The sequence below is a fragment of the Xenopus laevis genome, chromosome 5L (assembly GCF_017654675.1).
Source record: "Xenopus laevis strain J_2021 chromosome 5L, Xenopus_laevis_v10.1, whole genome shotgun sequence".
NCBI lineage: Eukaryota > Metazoa > Chordata > Amphibia > Anura > Pipidae > Xenopus > Xenopus laevis.
In genome coordinates this window covers 138,399,990-138,422,076 of record NC_054379.1, presented here as the reverse complement: position 1 = coordinate 138,422,076, position 22,087 = coordinate 138,399,990, and the positions used below count along the sequence as shown (strand labels likewise).

General features: G+C 37.5%; 1 protein-coding gene across 1 annotated transcript in view; it reads right to left on the bottom strand.

Annotated features, from left to right (window-relative positions):
• Positions 1–22,087, bottom strand: part of sphkap.L (SPHK1 interactor, AKAP domain containing L homeolog) — a 123,526-nt gene that overhangs the window by 21,481 nt on the left and 79,958 nt on the right. Inside the window, exons 4-5 of the mRNA XM_041563471.1 lie at positions 8,609–8,668; positions 6,356–6,490 (exon numbers count right to left, since the gene is read on the bottom strand). Coding sequence (XP_041419405.1) covers positions 6,356–6,490; positions 8,609–8,668 — 195 coding nt within the window. The remainder of the gene's footprint in view (positions 1–6,355; positions 6,491–8,608; positions 8,669–22,087) is intronic.

The window sequence follows — 22,087 nt, the reverse complement described above, 5'->3', positions numbered from 1 at the left end:
AGCAGCAGTCTGTGTCAGGCTTTTGGATAAAGAGGAAATGATTAACAGAGGGCTCATCTGTGGCAATATCATTTGGTAAACTATATTCTCCTCCTCCTACAGTTGCTCAGAATAACTACAGCAGGTTGAAGAGTGAAATTGCTTTCAGTTTCAGTGTTTATGCAATAACTCTCAGATTTTAGGAAAAAAATATTTATTATGGGATAGAAAACATTGTGAATTGTGTAGATATTCTTGTATTTTGTAAACAAGCTCCTAAGAAAAGTTTAGTAAATTACATAGAGATAGATTTTCTTTGCATAGTTGTGTTTGCTGTCAGGTAATGAAGCATACCAATGGTATATAGCCCGCTTGTCAAGATTTAACTTTAAAATAAAGCATCTTTGAAGCATACAAGTATCCTTGTTACTATAAAAATGAGTAAAGACATACATAAACAGGTTTGGGATCTGTTATCCGGAAACCCATTACCCAGAAAGCTACAAATAATGGGAAGGCCATCTCCCATAGACTGCATTTTAATCAAATAATTCAATGATTACCTTTTGCTATGTTATAATGAAACAGTAGCTTATACTTGTTGCCAGGTAAGATATAAGGATGCCTTTTTGGAGGAAACAATCCTATTGGGTTTATTTCATCTTTAAATAATTTTTAGCAGATATGGAGATTTAAAATATGGATACATCCCTTATCTGTAAAACCCAGGTGCTGAGCATTCTGGATAACAGGTCTGATACCTGTACCATACTAATTTAAAAATCCATGATTCCTAAATTCTTCTTTTGCCCCTAGGGTGCAACCTACTGTACATCTGCACAGCTGTATTGCCCAATTGACTTTAGGAGTGGTTGCAGTACATTTAAAACATAATTACTGTAGATTACTTCTGCTGCACAGAGCCCTTTGGATGCACAGGCAACCCAGAGAGCGGCCTGTCCTTGGTAGAGTGTTTATATGTGACTAAATTCCCAAGGTGCAAAAAAAGGCTCATCCTTTGCCTTCTCTAAGGCTCCAGTTTAATTTACTTCCCCCCTATGTGTTTTCCCATTTTAAATTTGCCCTTGTTTTCAGCCATCACAGCAATATAGAGCTGCCTGCTGAGAATAATGTGCTGCTTTGATTGCAGGTGTAGGTATTTCCCACACAGAGATAAATATATTCTCTTTATTAAGGCATTAAGCAAAGGAAAATCTGTGGAGTATTATCCTCATTATGTGTTTTAGGATATAATGATTATATTTTTAGCTAAAAGTGGAGAATTACTACAGAGTGACTCATATTTAAAGCATTTCTTTCGACCCTGTCTGTTTATTTTCTAATCTCACAATATAAAAGCCAAATTGGCATGCAGACAAGAAGAAGACAAGCAACAGCTCCTTGCCTTACAGGTAAACAAAGGCTGCAGAGTATAAAGGACAAGAATTTCGTGTTCGCTATTTTGGACTTTCAGCTATGTTTGATGTGATGGCTTAACAGAGCCGAGGGAATTATAAATGAGTATTAATGGTCTGTTGTAGCATTAAAAATATAAACAATGCTATGTAATGATTGGAAACTGCAGTGCGTGAAGAATAGATTAAAGTAAGACAGAACAGGGGAACTTATTGAATTTCACCGACAGGTTTATAGTAGCTAAAAATACCAAGTGCAGCAAAGATGAGTTGATGGCTATGGGCAGGAAGGGGTGCTGTATATAGAATCTACTATATGTATTAACATATCTCTTAGCAGACCCAGATTTTGAGATACCAGGGCCTATTTTGAATCCCAGTGGGCCTGTCCTGCAGTATGTTGCATCTACCAAATCCATAACCCTGCAATTATTTGCACCCACCATATGTCCTTTAAATACATGTTGCAGCCCCTGGATCACCAGGAACAAATCAAGCCTGTATGACATAGGCAAGAAAAATACGTGGGGTTTACATATGCTGATGCCCAGAACTCAAATGCAATGATTGATGGTTTTACAGCTTTGTGGGCATTGCAAATGAAAAACTTGGGTCTACTGTAGCAAAAAAATAAAATTACTAATGCTGTGTAATCATTGCAAACTGCAAAGCATGAAGAATAGATTCCCGTTGAATGGAACAAGGAAAATGATTGGATCTTACTGTTAAAAAGTCATCTATGTTCTGATTTATGAGCCTTAAAGGGCATGTAAAGGCAAACAAATAAAATCCCATTTTTACTTTCTTTAATAAAAAAGAAACCTATCTCCAATATACTTTAATTAAAAAATGTGTACCATTTTTATAAGAAACCTGACTGTATGCAGTGAAATTCTCCCTTTATTTACTGCTGTGGATAGGAATTGTCAGACGGTCCCTAACTGCTGAGCAGGGAAACAATCATACTTATGAACAGCAGGGGGAGCCCCCACCTTACTTCCCAGCCATGCAGAACTCAAGCAGCTTTGTTTATGACGATCCCTAAGCAGACCAGACCACACTGAGCATGTGCACAGTCTTAGTCTTGCAAATGTGTTTAACAAAGTTACAAGATGGTGACCCCCTGTAGCCAACTTTAAAAGCATAAATTATTTGTTTGATTAGGCTTGTGGTGCAATAAGTTCATGTTTATATTTAGTATACAAAATACAGCATTTCTAGCCTTATTCTATTAAAGACTTTACATGCCCGTTAATACTGTTATGTAAAAGATATTTTGTATAATGTAGCTGTGTAAATATATTATAAAATCCATTTTAACAAAACAATTCAAATGCTAAAAATGATTCCCTTTGTCTCTGTAATAATAAAACAGTACCTTGTACTTGATCGCAAACAAGATATAAATAATCTTTATTGGAGGCAAATCAATTCTATAGGGTTTATTTGATAATTTTTTTAGTAGCCTTAAGGCATAGAGAGCCACATTACAGAAAGATCCCTAATCCAGAAAACCCCAGGTTCCAAGCATTCTGGATAGCAGGTATTACAAAATGAAATGTATCATAGGAATATTACATTAGCAAATTAAAAGTTCTGTCTTTATGTACTTTTTTTTAATTATTTTGCATTTACATCTTTTAATAGAGAAGCTAATTGATGTAGTAAAAGTTGGCCAACTTAACGTGACGAATTTTAATTTTAAGATGATAGAGTTATGTCAGCTGTGGTCCAATTTGAATATGCAAATGAGGGCACAGATATGATTCTGTATTTAGACAAATATGTTGGGGAGTGTTTGTTCGTCAGCCAAATGGTTCAGTGCATTTCTAATAGACAATTATGTTAAAGTATATATGACACATTAGGTGCTGCTAATTGCAATGGTAATCAAACTGCTTGTGATTCTGTCATGTGTGAACATGTGCACCGGTGATGAACAAAACACTAATTGCGCCATACACTTAAACTGGCATATATCCAACATGGAAACAATAGAATTTCTTAATGATGACAATGAAGCAAACACATAGTTAATTTAATTCTATATTATTATAAAATCCATGCATCAAATACCTCATATTTATATAATCTATTGATATTATTATGCATTTTTTAATCATGATCCATAGTTTACATGGAATTAAACCTTTCCTCTGCACTTAGAAAGTCCTTTGTCCGGAGCCTATACCCTTTGGGTGGAGGTTTCTAATTGGTCCAGGGTTATATATATAGTTTATACAATAATACACAAAAGCTATGAATATCCTGTAAATTATATCCTTATAAACAGTGAGTTCTGATGTCATCAGTTATAAATGGTGAGTTCTGATGTCATTTCTGTCACATGACTCACTGAAATTTGTATATTATAATAAATAAAGTACCCCCAGTTGCAAAATATGAGGATATTAGAAGTTACCTCAGAGTTCCATGACCTGTATAAAAACACTCGGCCTCCGGCCTCGTGTTTTTATATGGTCATTAAACTCCTCTGTAACTTATAATATCCTTATATTTTATAAGAGGGGGTACTTTATTCACTATATATAGTTATATAACCTGTACCAGGGTCTGATGTATGGGAGAGACTTTAGCTGAAGGCCCCAAGCTGAGCCTGCAGCTCTAAGGGAACCAAAACTTTAGAGAAGTCAGGAGCAAGGACCCTGTGAACAAGATAAAAGTAGTGGTAGGCAGCTATGATATAGCTCATAAGAGCTGTAAAATTGACAGGCCAGAGCAGTATTGCACTCCACTGCCGAGCCAACACAGGGGTCACACCTGGAAAGAGACTCTACCAATTCTTTATTCCTGAAAGGCTTCTGGGATCCATTTTACTGGGATATTCCTGTGAGGCAAGACTATTTCTTCAAATCCTTCAGGTGATGGTGCATGAACCTCTGTAGAACTATATGTCTATGAAGATTTTCATGAAAGAGTTTTCTTGAAAATGTTTCACCATTCATCCTAGCAGCTGCTTCAGTGGTAGGGAAGGTGTGAAGGAAGCCATTTATGCCATACTGGTTGGGTGCAGGCCAGACTGGTGAAGTACACCGCAGAGTTGTGCACAGAAGTAATGTATATAGCAAGATGAAACAGGTACAGGTTGGTGTGCGGGTCATACATGGCAATATTTTGCTGGTTAGGGGCGGTTGTGGGTTAAGGTTTTTGGGTTAGGGTTGGGTGCGGGTTGAGTTCCTGACCCGCACATTTCACAACAATTCACACTTCCAGTCATATAAATTGAAAAATGAACACCTAACTCTATGAGGATCATGGAACCAATGTGACTGGATTACACTTTCCACCTCTGTGAGTTTCAGATAATAACACCACCTGAATAAGTTCTATGGAACCATTGTTATTGGATGGCTGTGACTTTACTAACCTTAAGGGTTAAAAACCAGGGAATTCCCTACCACTCAGTTGAAGTGAAGAAGCCACTCAGATAAGAAATGTTTTCAAAAAACTCAGAAAAGACCAGGTGCTTTAGATTTAAATCTCCTAGATACTCTTTAGAACCGTTGAAACACCACTAAAGAGTCACGTGTCTAATTATTTGTGCATTCAGGGAAGAACCTCAAATTGTTTATTGCTGTTGTTCAATAAATTGCCTCTATGGTTAAGAACCACTTTCTATATGAAGGAACAAACATTGATTGTTACAGTTCAGTGTGCAAATCCCTTCCTTAAATATCTTTGTTAGGCTAAAATAAAGAATTGCTTTGTAGCAGTCTAACACAGGGGTCCCCAACCTTTTTTACCCATGAGTCACATTCAATTGTAAAAAGAATTGAGGAGCAGCACAAGCATGGAAAATGTTCCTGGGGGTGGCAAATAAGGTCTGTGGTTGGCTATTTGGTAGCTAGCCCCTATAATGACTGGCAGCCTACAGGAGACTCTACTTGGCACTATACTATTAAAATATTAAACTATTACTTGCCTCCAAGCCTGGAATTCAAAAATAAGCACCTGCTTTGAGGCCACTGGGAGCAACATCCAAGGGGTTGGTGAACAGTATGTTGCTTGCGAGCCACTGGTAGGGGATCAGTGGTCTAGTAGCTTCATGTGACCCCGCTCTTTTATAAAGTTACACAAACACGCACATATATATATATCTATATATACAGAATATGTATATATACACCACAGCCATGTTACAAACATGGGCCGAATCATTCCATATCCCTGTGTCTATAATGGAGAAAAACGTTACCTGAGGATGAAAGATGGGACTTTCACACTTTCATGTTTTAAAGTAATGAAAATATAATGTACTGTAGCCCGGCACTGGTAAACGCATCTGTTTGTTTGGAAAACACTACTATATTTCATATAAACAAGCTGCTGTGTAGCAATGGCGGAAATAGGAAAAAGGCTAAATGGCACAGGGTAATAGTGGATAACAGATAACACCATTATGTTCTACAGAGTTTATCTGCTATCTGTTATGTAACCTGATCAATTTCTCCTTTGAATGGCTGCCCCCATTGCTACACAGCAGCTTATTTATATAAACAATAGTAGTGTTTCTGAAGCAAACACACCAGTTTTACCAGTGCAAGGCAACACTGCATTGCATTTTTATTACTTTAAAAAACTTAAATTTTTTCATGTTACTGTTCCTTTAAAGAGAACCCATGGGTGGAAAATCTTTCACCACTGAAGAAAAAGAAATCTGCAGCAAAAGGCTAACTAGCCGTTTAGGTGACTACAAGGGGTTGGATTAAGAAATAACTGCACAGTAGTGTTTTATGGAAATATCTACACCAAATCTTGGCACTGTTTATGTTGTTTTTGCTGTAGGACACTATAAGGCTGCACAATAAAGTGCTACTATTACACTGTGCTACTGTAGGTACATCAGTATTGCACAATATGTTGGCACTCTATAAATGCATGTTAATGATAATAAATCTCACTGTCACAGTGCTGTCAATGTTATTAAAATCTCCACTTACTTGTTGACCCTCAATTCCTGGACGAAGCTTCCCCGATGTTAATCCACTCAGAAGTATAATCTCATTTTCTTTTAGCTCCTGTGCCTTCATTGATGTCATTAGTTTGGGGATGTCTGTAGACACATCTAGCAATTTCTAATGGAAAACAAAGGGGAAACAGCCGATATTATGAATACTAAAATCAACATGGTGCAGGTTTTCCAGTCTGTGGTAAACTACAATTCGCATGACAAGAGACTCTCAATTTAAAATGAAGGGGGAAAAAAGAAAATGCTTGTCAAAATCTGATTAGAAATAAATCAAGAACTATTAAATACAAAACTAATTTGGTGGTAGTTGTTTTTCAAGTAATGTTTGCATTTTGTTTTTTATTTTTTTTAAATTTTTTATAGACAATAATACGTATCGCAGGCGTGAAATTTATAGCACAATATTTTTACAGTTTGCATTGATTCTGCATACATTTTTGAGATGGCATACATATATTATTAATATACTGTACATTGTAATAACTGCTAGGATCCTGAGTAAGAACAATATAGTACATAGCTATTGTGGAGCAATATAGTATTACTTAAAGTATAAATTGTATGAATTTAAAACCTTCTCCTTTCTTCCCCAACAATACTTGACATGAGCTATTGTAGTACTATTGGGGGATCCTGGAAAATTATTCTCTTTGTATACCAAGAAGTTCCTTGGAAGCACTGTGCCAATGCGTGTTGTTTTTCATTTGATAGCAGAGTAATAGATCTCACCAATGTTTCAAATAGTTTTTTAAACTTTGTTTCCTTCTGCATAGAGGCTTCTATCCAATCCATATTAAACAATTGGGACAGTTTTGACCGAAAGAGAGGAATTGGATGGAGGTTGTGGTTTGATCCAGTCCTAGAGGATAGTTATTTTTGCTACCGCTGATAATATGATTAGAAGCCTTTTACTACCGTTAGTTAATTTAGATGAGAGGTGTGTTGTGAGACATGGGGGCAGATTTACTAAGCTTGAGTGAAAAATTCGAATAAAAAAAAAAATTAGAATTTTGAAGAATTTCTTTGGGTACTTCGACCATCGAATGGGTCAAATTCGATCGAATTGAATGATTCGAACGATTCAAAGTAAAATTTGTTCGACTATTCGACCATTCGATAGTCAAAGTACTATCTCTTTAAAAAATACTTCGACTTCATACTTCGCCACTTTAAACCTACCGAGGTTCAATGTTAGCCCATGGGGACCTTTATTGTGGTCGAATAAAAATCCTTCGATCGATCGCTTGAAATCATTCGAAACGTTTGTTTTAAACGATTTTATCATTCGATCGAATGATTTTTATTCGATCTAAGTATTTGCGGTAAATCCTTCAAATTTGATATTCGAATTTGAAGGATTTTACTTTGAGGGTCGAATTTCGAGGGTTTTTTAACCCTCGAAATTCGACCCTTGATAAATCTGCCCCCTAGAGTGGCCCATTCTGGAGATATTGGGGTATAATTCAGGAGTAGTGATGGGCGATTTTGTGCCGTTTTGCTTCGCCGAAATTCGCAAAACGGCTAAAAATTCTCGAAACAGCGCCGTTTTTTTTGACCGGCGAATCATGCAAATTCCAAATTAAAATTATAAAACTAATTGAAACATTTGATTTAATAAAAATTAAAACAAGTGATAAAAATGTACAAATAAAAAATGTACTTTTTAATACCGAAAATAACAATAAAACATAATATCGAAAACAATGCCAAATATTGCATTTTGCTAATAACAAAAAGAAAAATAAATAATGAAAATTATGAGAATAAAAATAATAAAAAGTAAGGAAAAAGTTATGCGAGTGCCCCCCCAAAAAATGTATTAACAAATAAGTAATACAGATATTTATTAGGACATGAGAGACAAGTTCTAACTCCTAATTAATGTTTTTTTTTACTTTTAATACCTTGTTTGTTAATATATATTATTTGGGGAATCTCACATTTCTTTTTTCTTGGCATCATTTACACCCCAGACTGGTACTGTATAAGCTTCTGCCCCTATTTGGGCAGTGCTTATATTTGCGCCCTTTTTTCCTCTTTTCTTTCCCTTACAGTAATAAGTACCATATTATACTTTAAAGACCAAAAATAAGTGATAAAGACCTTTTATTTTTTAATCAAGCAATAAAAGTAAAAGTAATAAATCATAAAAAATAATACGCATGCAAAGATGAAAACAAATAGTAATTTTATTTTATTTTGTTTAATTTTATTAAACACTTGCCTTTCTTAAAATGTCATGGCTTGAATCCTCCTTCATAACACTGAGATTCACAAAACATACCTAGAAAACAATTGCAACAATGAGATTTGGTGAACTGAAGAGGACTGGTTAGACTGCCAGAGAGAGATAAAGACATAGGAGAATCAGCCTCTCTGTCCAAAAACAAGGTAGTTGAAGGGTGAATATCATTTACATACAGTATCAAAACATACAGTAAACAATACAGTATAATCCACTACTCAATATATTCACTTGATCATAATTTATGAATATATCACTAGGCTGTGCAAACTTTTAAGGATTATCAGTACCGCTGATCACTACTGATTGATACAGTTACTGTTAAATATTTTTAGGTTATTTAAAGTTTGCATCAAGAACAGAGAGAAGTTGGACTCCCTGCAGATCTATAAAAGGAAACATATATTATTATAAAAGGAAAATATAAGGGAGAAATCCCATAACAACAAGAACTTAAGGGTGTTGGAATCAATGAGGGTTCAGGTGGCTGCTTACGTAGTATGATTCCGAACATAACTTGAGGTTACCCCCGTGGGAAAGAGTAGAAGATACTTATACGTAGAGATAGGGCGTTTCAGCTTATTATGTACTGTACATCAAGGGAGGTGAAAGTAGGCCGGGGAGAAACCCACGTGTGTAGGCCTACTCTTTATCTGTAAAAGGCGTATTTATCAAAGGATGAACTTTCACTTTCACCCATTGATAAATACTCTTAAAAATCCCATAGAAATGAATGGAGAGTGGCGTAATTTCACTTTTGAGGACTGTGGCTATCTCTAACTTCACTCTATGATAAATATACCCCACTGCCTTTAAATATACTTTGTCCTACATAGTTTAATATCTTTACTATTTATGTTGACCCTCTTCCTTGTGGTAGTGCCACTGCAAGCCCAGATTTGTGGAAAGGCCACCAAGGCCCAGCCTAGGGCAGCAGGATTTTAGGGGGCGGCATGCTGACCAACCACACCCACATGAGTAAAAACATTGGGGATGTGCAGGAGATACAATCATTTTTTCAATTTCCTGTGCGCAAATACCCATTGCACCGGTCCCGATGAAGAAAATTTGCACAAATACAGGGGAGGAAACCGGGGGGACGAACGGCAGTAACTGAATGCTTAAAGTGTGCTGCATGCTTCTTTAGGGGGTCTGTTGGTCAGGCTTGATTTCTCTTCTCCTTAAGGTGCCAGACAAACTCATACTTCCCAATGGTCCTGATTGAGGCAGGAGATTCAGGGAATCAGGCTACCTGAATGTGGGTAAGGATTTGAGTGCATTACATACCTACAGAAGTTTGGATGAAAAGAGACCAGTGAATCTGCCATCCCAACATCACCTGGCAGGACATTCCACAACCTCACTGTCCACCTTATACAGAGAGGTACAACCCTTCATGCTATTTGCACCTTCACCCTCACCTACAATCCTAGAGTTACTGAGCCAACCAAGGGTGCTGCAGAAACAATATTTGTTTAGTATGAATAAAGTTTATTTTTAAATAAACTTTAAATTCAGATACTGTATATACATGTTGTCGACAATAGAAATGTATTTGTGCAGTTTAACAGTTTGTTCTGCAGTGTAAAAAAATGACAAGAAGCAAAGTAGCTACTTAACTGCATCAAATAATCTAAAATAACGTGTTCCCTCAGCATACATAAAGTGCTCTTTGTTGTTTGCTGAAAGCTCTTCCATGCGTTTCCGCTCCTGTCCGCCGATCTGTTTTCTTCACAAGTGAATAATTATGTGTAAATCATAGTGTTTTTCGGTGCGCTTGGAAAACGTAAGAAGCTGATCGTTTGTTTAAAGTTTGAAATTGAATTCCCACTCGCATTGTGATGCTTAGCAAAGTAAAATGAGCAACTTCCTAGTTCACTCAGCAACACTCAATACTTGTGTAGGAAATGGAGTCTAGGGCTTATTAATAAGAGACTTGATGGGAATCATCTGCTTGTAGGTTGGCTTTTGCCCCCCTTTCTTATTCCTCCTTTTAATAATCTCAATCCTAAATGCAAACTAGCCAAATCTGTGTCTTAGATTGTTGGAAATCTAATAGGAAACCAGATTTGTTGAAATTATGACCCCAGGACATAAGGCTTTATTCATATACCACCTGCAAAATCATGGTGTTTTATTCTTTGTTTAATAAGTGTGGATGCTCAAATACCCTTTAATTTAAAAGAAAATAAATCTCTTTCCGTTTTAAGGAGCATGATGCACAGCACCATGATGAGCTATTGTTAGTGCTTTTGGCAGTTTCTATAAATTGCTACAATCTGTGAGTCAGTTCCTCTATATAGTCTGCCATCCTTCTGCATCACTTTCAGTTTCACCACTGATTCTACGTTACATAGGTCAGTGTCTGATGTACATACAAATCCCGTATCTACAATTCTCTGCACCATTCACACTAAGCTTTTTGATGTGCCTGACAAGATCTTTAACACTTTGTTGGGAAGTTAGTTCCTAGAGAAGCTTTGGGTCCCATACATGCCCAGATCTTATTTAATTGAATCTGCACATTTTATTGTTGGTTTGTGTAGCTCAGTGATCCCCAGCCAGTGGCTCTTGTGCAACATGTGACTCACCAACCCCTTGGATGTTGCTCCCAGTGGCCTTACAGCTTGTTTTTTTGTTGCATAAAAAACAGGTGTACTGCCAAACAGGGTCTCATGTAGGCTGACAGTCCACATAAGGGCTAACAAATAGCCAATCACAGACTTTATTTGGTACCCTAGGCACATGTGTTGCTTCCCAACTATTTTTACATTTGAATGTGGCTCATGGGTAAAAAAGGTTGGGGACCCCAGTGTAGCTGTAGACCAAAATGAAAAATGTTGTAATAAGTTTCTGTTGCATTGCTGTTCCTACACCATGTAAGTGAGATACCCAAGCGTGGAAGCAGATTAAGGGTGTATAATGTTTTTTCTAATGTCTTCTAAACCAGTTTGAGTGTGTTAAACATTGGAAGGGTCATTTACAATGACCTGGGCACATGTGCTTAAGCACTAAGGAACATATTGAAGAAGTACTTGTATCCAGAGGTGAGGTGATCTTCACCTCATCCAGGATTAAATCCCCCTACACATCCCTCATTAATACAGAACACACAAATACACACTAAATACAAATCTCCATTTGGAGGATGCACATCCTTGCCTGTGACCAGAGCCACTGACAGTGGTGTAGGTTCTCAATAATCCCCACTAGTGGCTTGTCAGCCACCTACCCATTGGATGTTGCTTTCAGTGGCATCAGAGCAGGTGCTTATTTTTGAATTCTTAGCTTGAAGGCATTTATAGTTGCATAAAAAACAAATGTACTGCCTACTTCCTGTAGGCTACCAGTCCATATAGGGGCTACCAAATGGCAAATCACAGCCCATATTTGGCAGCACTAGGAACATTTTTCCTGCTTGTGTTGCTCCACAACTCCTTTTAGACCTGAATGTTGTTCATGGGTAAAAAAAGGTTGGGATTACTGGTCTACAGCATCTAAAACATGGAGGCTTGGGTCTGATTGTTGCAGACAATTATCTCCATATACAGGAAAACGTTAAACAGGAGCCATGTGCTAAATGTGTCCCAGAATATTCACTGTATGCTGCAGAGAACCCCTCATGGATTCCACCTGCTCTTGGTTACAAATCAGTACTTCTGTACCTCTGTCACATTATATGCTTAAAATGGAATCTATGGGAGATGGCCTTCCTGTAATTCAGAGCTTTCCAGATAATGGGATTCCAGATAGGGATCCCATACCTGTATTGTTGTCACATCTGCATCATAATTAAGAAAAGAAAGACCTGATATCCCTTTAAGCCTGGGATGTGTTAGCAACACTGCACCTTTAGGGGAATGACTTCTCTGCCTGCGAAGGGTTTGTACTTCCAGCTAAAAATATGGTCATTCCATTGTGAAAACTGCATTTTTCTTGTAAATAAATGTGCTTCCTATTTTATTCAGCATTACCATGTAGAAATGTACCATCTGTTTATATACAATGAGCATCAATATAATACTGTGTTCGCTGCAGGATCTGCACTGACATTTGGCAATATGGCTTCTTAATGCTAAGCTTTCCTACACTGATCTGCGTGACACTTATTGTCTGATTACCCTGAGGTTGATCAAACACCAGCACTCCTAGTCCTAAGGGACATTATAAAATGTCCTTTTGCAAAAAGCACAAAGGTACCCATAAATTCCAATGAAAAATTCTTAAAGGGGTAATTCACCTTAAAGTTAACTTTTAATGTGTTATAAAATTATTTTCTCTACCCTATACCCTAGCAACCAGATAGTTGCTGAAAAGGCAAACTAAAGAGCTGCTAAAGATAAAGCTAAATAACTGAAAAACTACAGATAATAAAAAATGAAAACCAAATGCAAATTGTCTCCGAATATCAGTGTCTACATCCTACTAATAGCTAAATTAAGACCAGTAGATGTTTTCTACTTCTAAACCTAAAACAACGCAGAATCATATGATATGCTACTTACAAATACTGTACCTGCATTATTACAGATAAGTATGGGAGGGTAGCCCAAAGCTAAGCATACAGTGAATGGAGGAAGGAAACGAGTGGTTTAAATAGATTTACATACAGGTATGGGATCTGTTATCTGGAAACCCATTATCCAGAAAGCTCCAAATTACAGATAGACCATCTCTCATAGACTCAATTCTAAACACTGATGTACCTTGGTCCATTTACAAGCAATCTGAATTCATGAATGTTATGAACCACAATGGAGAGGTTGGGGTGACAAACAAGCCCCTGGGTGATTAATTCTGATATTAGAACAGACCCATAATCACAAAATAAACACTAGGTACACAGGCTTGGGCTGTAGTGGGAAGTTGATTGGTATAATCACAGGTCAGATTCTCAGTCATGGCTTGTGGCTGTCATCCAGAGGTATATAAAAGGCACAACAAAGCCGTAGACTCTTCCTCAAGAATAATGTTGCAGCCTTTATACTCAATATGTACTGTACATACTGTATTCAAAGTTAACTGCACCCTGCTTCTGACTTTTCTAACATCACAAAAGACAGTATTTCAAATTCTCCATCTATAAACTGTGACATATACCCACAGCTGAGCTAAGTGCCATGTCTATAAGCAGATTGCCGCATCAAGCAATACAGAAAGTTGCCTGAATAAAAAGCATAGACTATAGTGCTTACCTTCCGCTACAATCACGGATAAAGACAGGCTCATTTCTTTCACTGCTGCCCACATATACACAATGTCTGCCATTCAGTACTTGCTATTAGAAGCAAAATCAACATAAGAAACAGAAACCATTGATAGATAGAGTGAGACGGGAAATGAATGCAGTTGGCTCTTCATCAGTCAAACTTGCAAAATGATGTATAAAATGTTAAACTCCACAAATTCATGTGAATAAAGTAAACAATGTAGGTATTAAAATAAATTAATCATCTATAGACCAACCAACCAATGACCCTACTTTCTTAAGAATAAAAGCTAAAATAATGGGTCCCAGTAGGGACCATTTAAAAAGGCAACAGGAATAAATGCAAGAGCTCGGAAAGGTGCAAAAGTGTGCCTCTATGGTGCTTATTTGGGGGACAGTTCTGTACAGAGGTCTGGATGTGCAGCAGATAAAAATAGCAGGCACAAGGCAGCCCTGTCTTTACCATCTGCCAAAAATTGTACCCGCCAGTGCTGCCTATCTTGTATGTCTGAATGATGCACAAGTTAAATCGTGGGAGGGGGGCACCAATATGCAGAAGCTATCCCTGTTAATGGCTACACAAAGGAGTGGATAGCAGGTGATCCTCTTTTCTCTCTGTGCTCCTGCCCTAAGTCTCTGAGATACTCAGTACAAATGTATTGCTGTACACCTGTACTACTGATAAATGTAGATTCAATAGGCTTTAATGGAGTATCTGGGATATTTAGATTGTAAACTCTATTGGACAGGGACTGTCATCCTCTTGTCTCTTTGAAACTAAGCTCTTAATCTTTATTGTAACTGTACTGTGGATAATATGAGAAATTGCTCATTAATTATGACCTTACTGGTGCGGGTTGGGGGGGTGTTCAGGGTCGAATGTGGGTCAAGAATTTCTCGACCCGCACAACTATTACCGAACCTACCGTATATACTCGAGTATAAGCCGTCCCGAGTATAAGCCAAGGTACCTAATTTTACCTCCAAAAACTGGGAAAGCTTATTGACTCGAGTATAAGCCTAGGGTGAGAAATGCAGCAGCTTCTGGTAAGTTTCAATCAAAAAATTTAGGGTTTCTGCTCCCATTGGAGGTGCCAGAGTCTCATTTTTGGATGCCGGCGACCATTCTTGGACGCCGGCGAATATTCTTGGAGACTATTCTTGGACGCTGGCGACTATTCTTAGATGCCGGCGACCGTTTTTGCACTTGACCCGAGTATAAGCCGAGGTAGAGTTTTTCAGCATATTTTGGAGGCTGAAAAACTTGGCTTATACTTGAGTATGTATGGTACTTCTTCCTTTCAACAGTACTTGCAAAAACAGAAATATACAGATATGGGATCCATCATCCGGAAACCTGTTATCCAGAAAGCTCCGAATTACGGAAAGGCAGTCTCCAATAGATTTTACCCAAATAATGAGAATTTTTAAAAAGGATTTCCCTTTTCTCTGTATTAATAAAACTGTACATCATCCAATTTAAGATAGACTAAATCCTTATTTGAAGCAGAACCAGCCTATAGGGTTTATTTAATGTTTACTTGATTTTCTAGTAGACAAGGTATGAAGATCCAAATTATGGACAGATCCATAACCCGGAAAGCCCCATGTTCCTAGCATTCTGAATAACATGTTCCATAGCTGTATAAGCTATCAATTCAGTTAATGGCATAGGAAAGCAGAATCAGAACATAATATAATATATGTTTAATGATAATGATTTGCTTTCCTAACATAAAGTAATATACCTTCACTCCTATTCTATATTTCTGCTGCAATTCTGCATACGTGACAATCAAACTTAAACTGCTGGCCCAAACACTCTTCCATTGTTCGACTCTAAACTTGCAATTTATTTATGCTGAATGCATGCACAAAAGTGATTAGTGGCCCATTAAAAGAATTTGACTGTCCATTGTATTCCTTCCTTAGTTTCACTGCTCTGCATTAAAATAGAAGAGCTGATGCCGGTTAAAGAAATAATCAGTGAAACTGAACCAGAAATAATTGGAGATAATTAAAGGCTTGAGGCGTATCTGCTAATCTGATATATAATCTCAGTTTTAATCTCAGTCTTATTAGATGTGGCAAAATGTATCATATTTGTATATACAAGCGAATATACACTAACAATACTTCAAATCATAAGGCTATTACAACGAGACATTGCTAACTGTATTAAGACTTGGGCCCAGAGGCCTTTGCATTTTATACAGTTCGTGGAACACTAAGATGACCTTGTGCATCCCTCTGCGCTAGTTTTGTTTCCAGTAGAACTACCTTACTGCTTTCAGCGCATCAGAGGTAGATGGGTACCTCAATAAACTGAATAGTAGCAATAAAAGTCAGTGCATGGAGCCTATTCTGCCAGTCAGTGCCCTTAAATCTTAATTTAGCGATGTGATGAACAATTCAATAAATTCTGACATTTGCTGAATTTAGGTGCCGTGTTTTTAGTCTGTGGAAGTAAACTCGAGTAACCCCACACTTTGCAGTTGGTGTCCTAACCAGAATCCCAGGACCTAAGTGCTGCAAGGTAGCAATGCAAACCACACACCCACCCTCACACATATATATGCATTATTTAGGTTTTAGGGAGCAGTCCCCCAATCTCTGGCCTGCTTGTGATATTGCATTTAGATAACCTCTGCGCAGATTTATAAATGTTAAACCCATTTACTTCTTATCCATGCAATTTATAATTTAGTGAGTGTCGGACTGGGGTTCCATACACCAGACAAGTGTATATAGCAGACAAGTAGTCTTCACTCCTTATGGGGGTAGTGCACGTTCTTCAATGGCCACTTTCCATTGGCATCACAAGTCGGCAGGTATTTTTGAACAGCACACCAAACTCTTTAAAAAGCCTTTATTTGTGCTTTCAAGGGCATCACAGCAACGTTTCAGGCCATGCGGCCTTTTATCAAGCTTGTTCCATACACCATACACATTAGTGCAGTGATCCCCAACCAGTAGCTCGTGAGCAACATGTTGCTCTCCAACCCCTTGGATGTTGCTTTCAGTGGCCTCAAAGAAGGTGCTTATTTTTGAATTCCTGGCTTGGAGGGAAGTTTTGGTTGTATAAAAACCAGGTGCACTGCCAAACAGAGCCTCAGTGTAGGTTGACAATCCACATAGGGGCTACCAAATGGTCAATCACATCACTTATTTGACACCCCACGAACATTTTCCATGCTAGTGTTGCTCCCCAACTCCTTTTAAGTCTGAATGTTGCTCACGGGTTCTAAAGGTTGGGGATCCCTGAGTGTATCCACTAGCTCCCGCCACAGACCGCACATTATGTACATGGATGATCAGAGTGTCTTACCAAATACAGGGCCTAAGGTGAAAATTAAACTTTTGGCCCAAAAAAATGCACAGAGCACAGTGAGGGTCCAAAGCCATTTGCAACTGTCCTTGGCTTTAAATTACCTAGACATGTCATAAAGATCACTACAGAGAAAGGGTAATTAGCATATTAACCTCAGACCTGCCAGTAAGATGATTGCAGAAAGTGGATACTATGAACAAACTTCTCCACTTCTCTCAAGCAGCAAATAAAGATGACTGTAAAATAAAGCCCTCTTTGGTTTTATTTCAGCTTCAGTTTCAGAGGTGACTGGCTTTTAGTGGTGGGCAGCAGAGGCCACTAGGACTGGGGCCCCTTTGAGATTTTTGCCGTTATCCTGGTGGAGCAGTTCAAATCTGTATTCAGTAGATATTAGGTATGCATAGAATCCATAATTTTGGATTTTGCCAAAGGCCAAATCTTCCAGAAAAGATTCCGCAAACCAAATCCCAACTCAAATTTTCTTATTCAAATTTGAGAACTATAATAAAAACAGCATTATCTGTGAACAAATAGAATTGTTGCGTCAATTCTCCAAAGCTTTATAGTAACTAATTAGATTTTAAGATTTCTGATTCGGTTCAGCACATGTTCCAGAACTGAATCCTGGATTCAGCGCCTCCCTCGTAGGTAAAATAAATTTGTTGCAGTGTTTACTTTTAGAATATTTTGCTATAAAATACATACTAGATCAAAACATATACAGTATATATATATATATATATATATACGGTATATATATATATATATATATATATATATATATATATATATATATATATATATATATATATATATAGTGAATAAAGTACCCCCTCTTGTAAAATATAAGGATATTATTAGTTACCGAGGAGTTTCATGACCATATAAAAACACGAGGCCGAAGGCCGAGTGTTTTTATACAGGTCATGGAACTCCGAGGTAACTTCTAATATCCTCATATTTTACAACTGGGGGTACTTTATTAATTATAATACACTAATTTTAGTGAGTCATGTGACAGAAATGACATCACTACTCACCGTTTATAACTGATGACATCACTACTCACCGTTTATAAGGATATAATTTACAGGATATTCATGGCTTTTGTGTATTATATATATATATATATATATATATATATACCGTATATATATATATATATATATATATATATATATATATATATATATATATATATATATATATGTTGTATAACATTAATGAACACACTCCTGGACATCATATTGCAGTGAAAAAAGTGAAAATGTATTGTCAATAAATTATTTACTTTTTTCACTGCAATATGAAGTCCACAAGTACGTTCATTAATGGTATGTTTATCTACCCTTCATTGTCCAGCACCCTGGCATTAACTGATAAATAAAGTACCACTTTTTGGAAAATATGAGGATATTAGAAGTCACCTCGGAGTTCCATGACCTTTATATGGTCATGGAACTCCTCTGTGACTTATAATATCCTTATATTTTACAATAGGGGGTGCTTTATTCACTATATAAACAGTGCTTAATGATGTCATTGGTTATAATCAGAGCTTAGTGATGTTATTTCTGTCAAATGACTCATTGAAACTTGTGTATTATAATAAAGCACCTCTGAGTTACCCTGGAGTTCCATGTATAAAATACATATGGTCATGGACCGCCTCGGTAACTTATAATATCTTTATATTTTACAAGAGGGGGTACTTTATTCACTATATACATCCTGTATAGCTGTATAGTGTATAGTAGAGGGAACATTATTTATTCATTAATAGTGATGAGCTAATCTGTCCAAAAAAATTGCATATCGCATGAAGTCAATATGCGGCAAATTTTTTTTACTTTTTTTCTCACTCCAAATGCATTAAAGTCAATGGTTATTTTTTTCTTATAGAGACTTTTTTGTCTCAGCGACATTTTGATCTTGGGGACTTTTTCAGCTGCAGATTTTTGCCACAGTTTTGTGAAAAAATTCTCAGATGGCCAAATGTCGAATTTTGGCGCGAATCCATGGCTGGCGAAAAAACTATCCATAACTACTATTTAAAAAATGTATATATATGTGACTCTTCTGTCCAGCATAAATAAAATATTGTATCATGCATAAATCTCAATGGAACAGTGCCCCCAATGGCCACCTTGTCATACTGAGTATTTCTCATAGCAAAATCTTAATTCTTTACCTTTATTTTCTGTAAATGATAACACACTTTCAATTAAATTTAAAGTTAAAAAAAAATGACAAACCCAGACTTGGGAAAGAGAATATGCCTTGTGTATTTATAGTAATGGAAACCGCTAGTTAAAAGCCCTAGTGCAAGGAAATAGGAAACAAAACCTACTGGCACAATTGTACTAAAAAGAAAAGTCAGATTATAGTGCCTGGTGGTTTTACTAAATAAACAAACCTTCTTGTATTCAATATCTGAGACCCCAAAGCATCCTTGTGTTTTATTGCTACTCGGGTCTAAGCATTTATTTCTGTACTTGTCACGCAATGATATCCAGTTATTATCAATGTGACACAGTGAGCTGTAGGCGGTGGAAGAGTATGAAGGCCATAAAAGTCCCCAGGAATCTTTCTCCTAAAACCGGAAGATAGAGGCTACAGGCAAGAGAAATCCATTCATCCTTTGCACCAACAGATGGAGGAATATCAAGACACATGTCGTATGAGAGCAAGGTACAGGGTTCTCAGGGAAATGACTGACTCTTTGGCACTGATATAAATCTGCTTCCAACTGCCAAATTATATAATTACAAGCTTCTTATCCAACAAAACCTTTAACACTTTATTCATTTAAAGGATACTATATATTATACCCTGCCCTCTGTTTAATGCTCCTAATACTAATAGTACTGTAATAATAGTATTATTTTGCTATATGCACTGGATAAATAGTCTTCATCATTCCCATCAGTCTCTGCCCCAATGGAGTTTACAATCTAAGGTCCCTAAGAGTGTGGGAAGAAACTGGGGTAATCAGGTGTAACCCAGATACAGAGAGAACATACACACTCCTTGCAGTTGGTGCCCTGGCTGGAATTGAACCTAAGCCCCCCTGCGAGGTTGCATTGCTAAGCAGCACAGAATTTGCTGGGCGGGCGCCCTTAGGCCTCACGGTCCTAGCACTACCACACGTAGGCGCAAGTGCTCTCCATAGAGCGGCTGGGTGGCATGGTTCCCCGAAGAATGTGCCGCTAGCCACAAATCCGGGCCTGCTGCTAACCATTGCCCCACCATGGTGGCACAGTTCAGCACTTATATGTTTAATTTATTTATTTTTAATTTATAGCAATCTTTCTTTCTCAGTGAGACATGGGTTTTTACTATTGAGTGTTGTTCTTAGATCTACCAGGCAGCTGTTATCTTGTGTTAGGGAGCTGCTATCTGGTTACCTTCCCATTGTTCTTTTATTTGGCTGCTGGGGGGGGGGAAAGGGAGGGAGTGATAATCACTCCAACTTGCAGTACAGCAGTAAAGAGTGATTGAAGTTTATCAGAGCACAACTCACATGACATGGGGCAGCTGGGAAATTGACAAAATGTCTAGCCCCATGTCAGATTTCAAAATTGAATATAAAAAAATCAGTTTGCTCTTTTGAGAAATGGATTTCAGTGCAGAATTCTGCTGGAGCAGTACTATTAACTGATTCATTTTGAAAAAAATTTTTTTTCCCATGACAGTATCCCTTTAAGCTTTTATGTTTATCCCTTGTCTGTCTCTGGGCCTGCAGCTCATCAGCTTATTTTCTCTCTCACGTTAAGGCAGTTATATAGGGGACGCTTATTCCAGACCATAAAAATCAAAGACTACTTGAGAAAATCCATGATAAAGCACCATTAGTATATAGGGGACACATTCCCAGACCATAAAAGTCAAAGACTACTTGAGAAAATCCATGATAAAGCACCATCAGTATGGGACACAAACCAGTGATTGTTGTCTGGGTCACAGGCAGATTTATGTACAGGTAGTAAAGGCAGTTGTATAATATGATTCTAGATCATGTAGTCCCTTATCTTAATTTTACTAGCTGCCGTACCGCTGTATGCATTTGCTGTCCTACACATTCTTAGAGCTGGAGCTGAATGACTGATACACCAATATTTGGTGGGGGGCCCTGACCAAAAGTGAGAGCTCCAAGGGTCCTTGAACTGCAAAAGTCCCACGACCACTGCCCTATGGAAAAGGGATGCTGAGCCATGTTAGATATTTGGGTAAATATTGTCTTCTTTACAAAATCTAGTTTTTTGGACAGAAGGATAAGGGGAATGGATACAATGTACCTGTATTTTTTCAAAAGCAAACCCATCGGATAAAGGAATGATGAATATGGTATCCCATGCTAGTCCAGGGATGGGCGAATTTGACCAGTTTCGCTTCGCCAAAAATTCGCCGCCGGCGAAATGTCGCAGACGCCCATTAAAGTCTATGGGCGTCAAAAAATTTTGTCGCGCGGCGAAACTGTTTTGACGTGCGTCTTTTATTTTTACGCACGCTGCCATACGAGTCTATGGGCGTAATTTTTTCGGCGAAACGAGGCGAAAAAATTCGCCCATCCCTACATGCTACTAGTAAGGTATGGATATTCTTACACATTTTTTATTAATGTAACTTGCACTTTATGGTGCTGAATGATTAGACTTAAAGAATGGCCATGCAGTTTTTACATTTAGATGGCTTAAGGTAAATCTGAATGTGATTATTATATATTGTATTTAAAGCTTAGGAAAATGCATAAGCCGATTGAAGGAAAACTCCTTTGATAGAAATAATCTCTTTGTTTTATTGTTCTTTGAGTTTCAGAAATACAGGTTGGGGTTCCTTCACGAGGAATTTGATGGGAGCAAAGGGAGCTCCGCATTCTTCAGTCTCTGGTTAGGGATTCAAATCAAATCTTGACCTA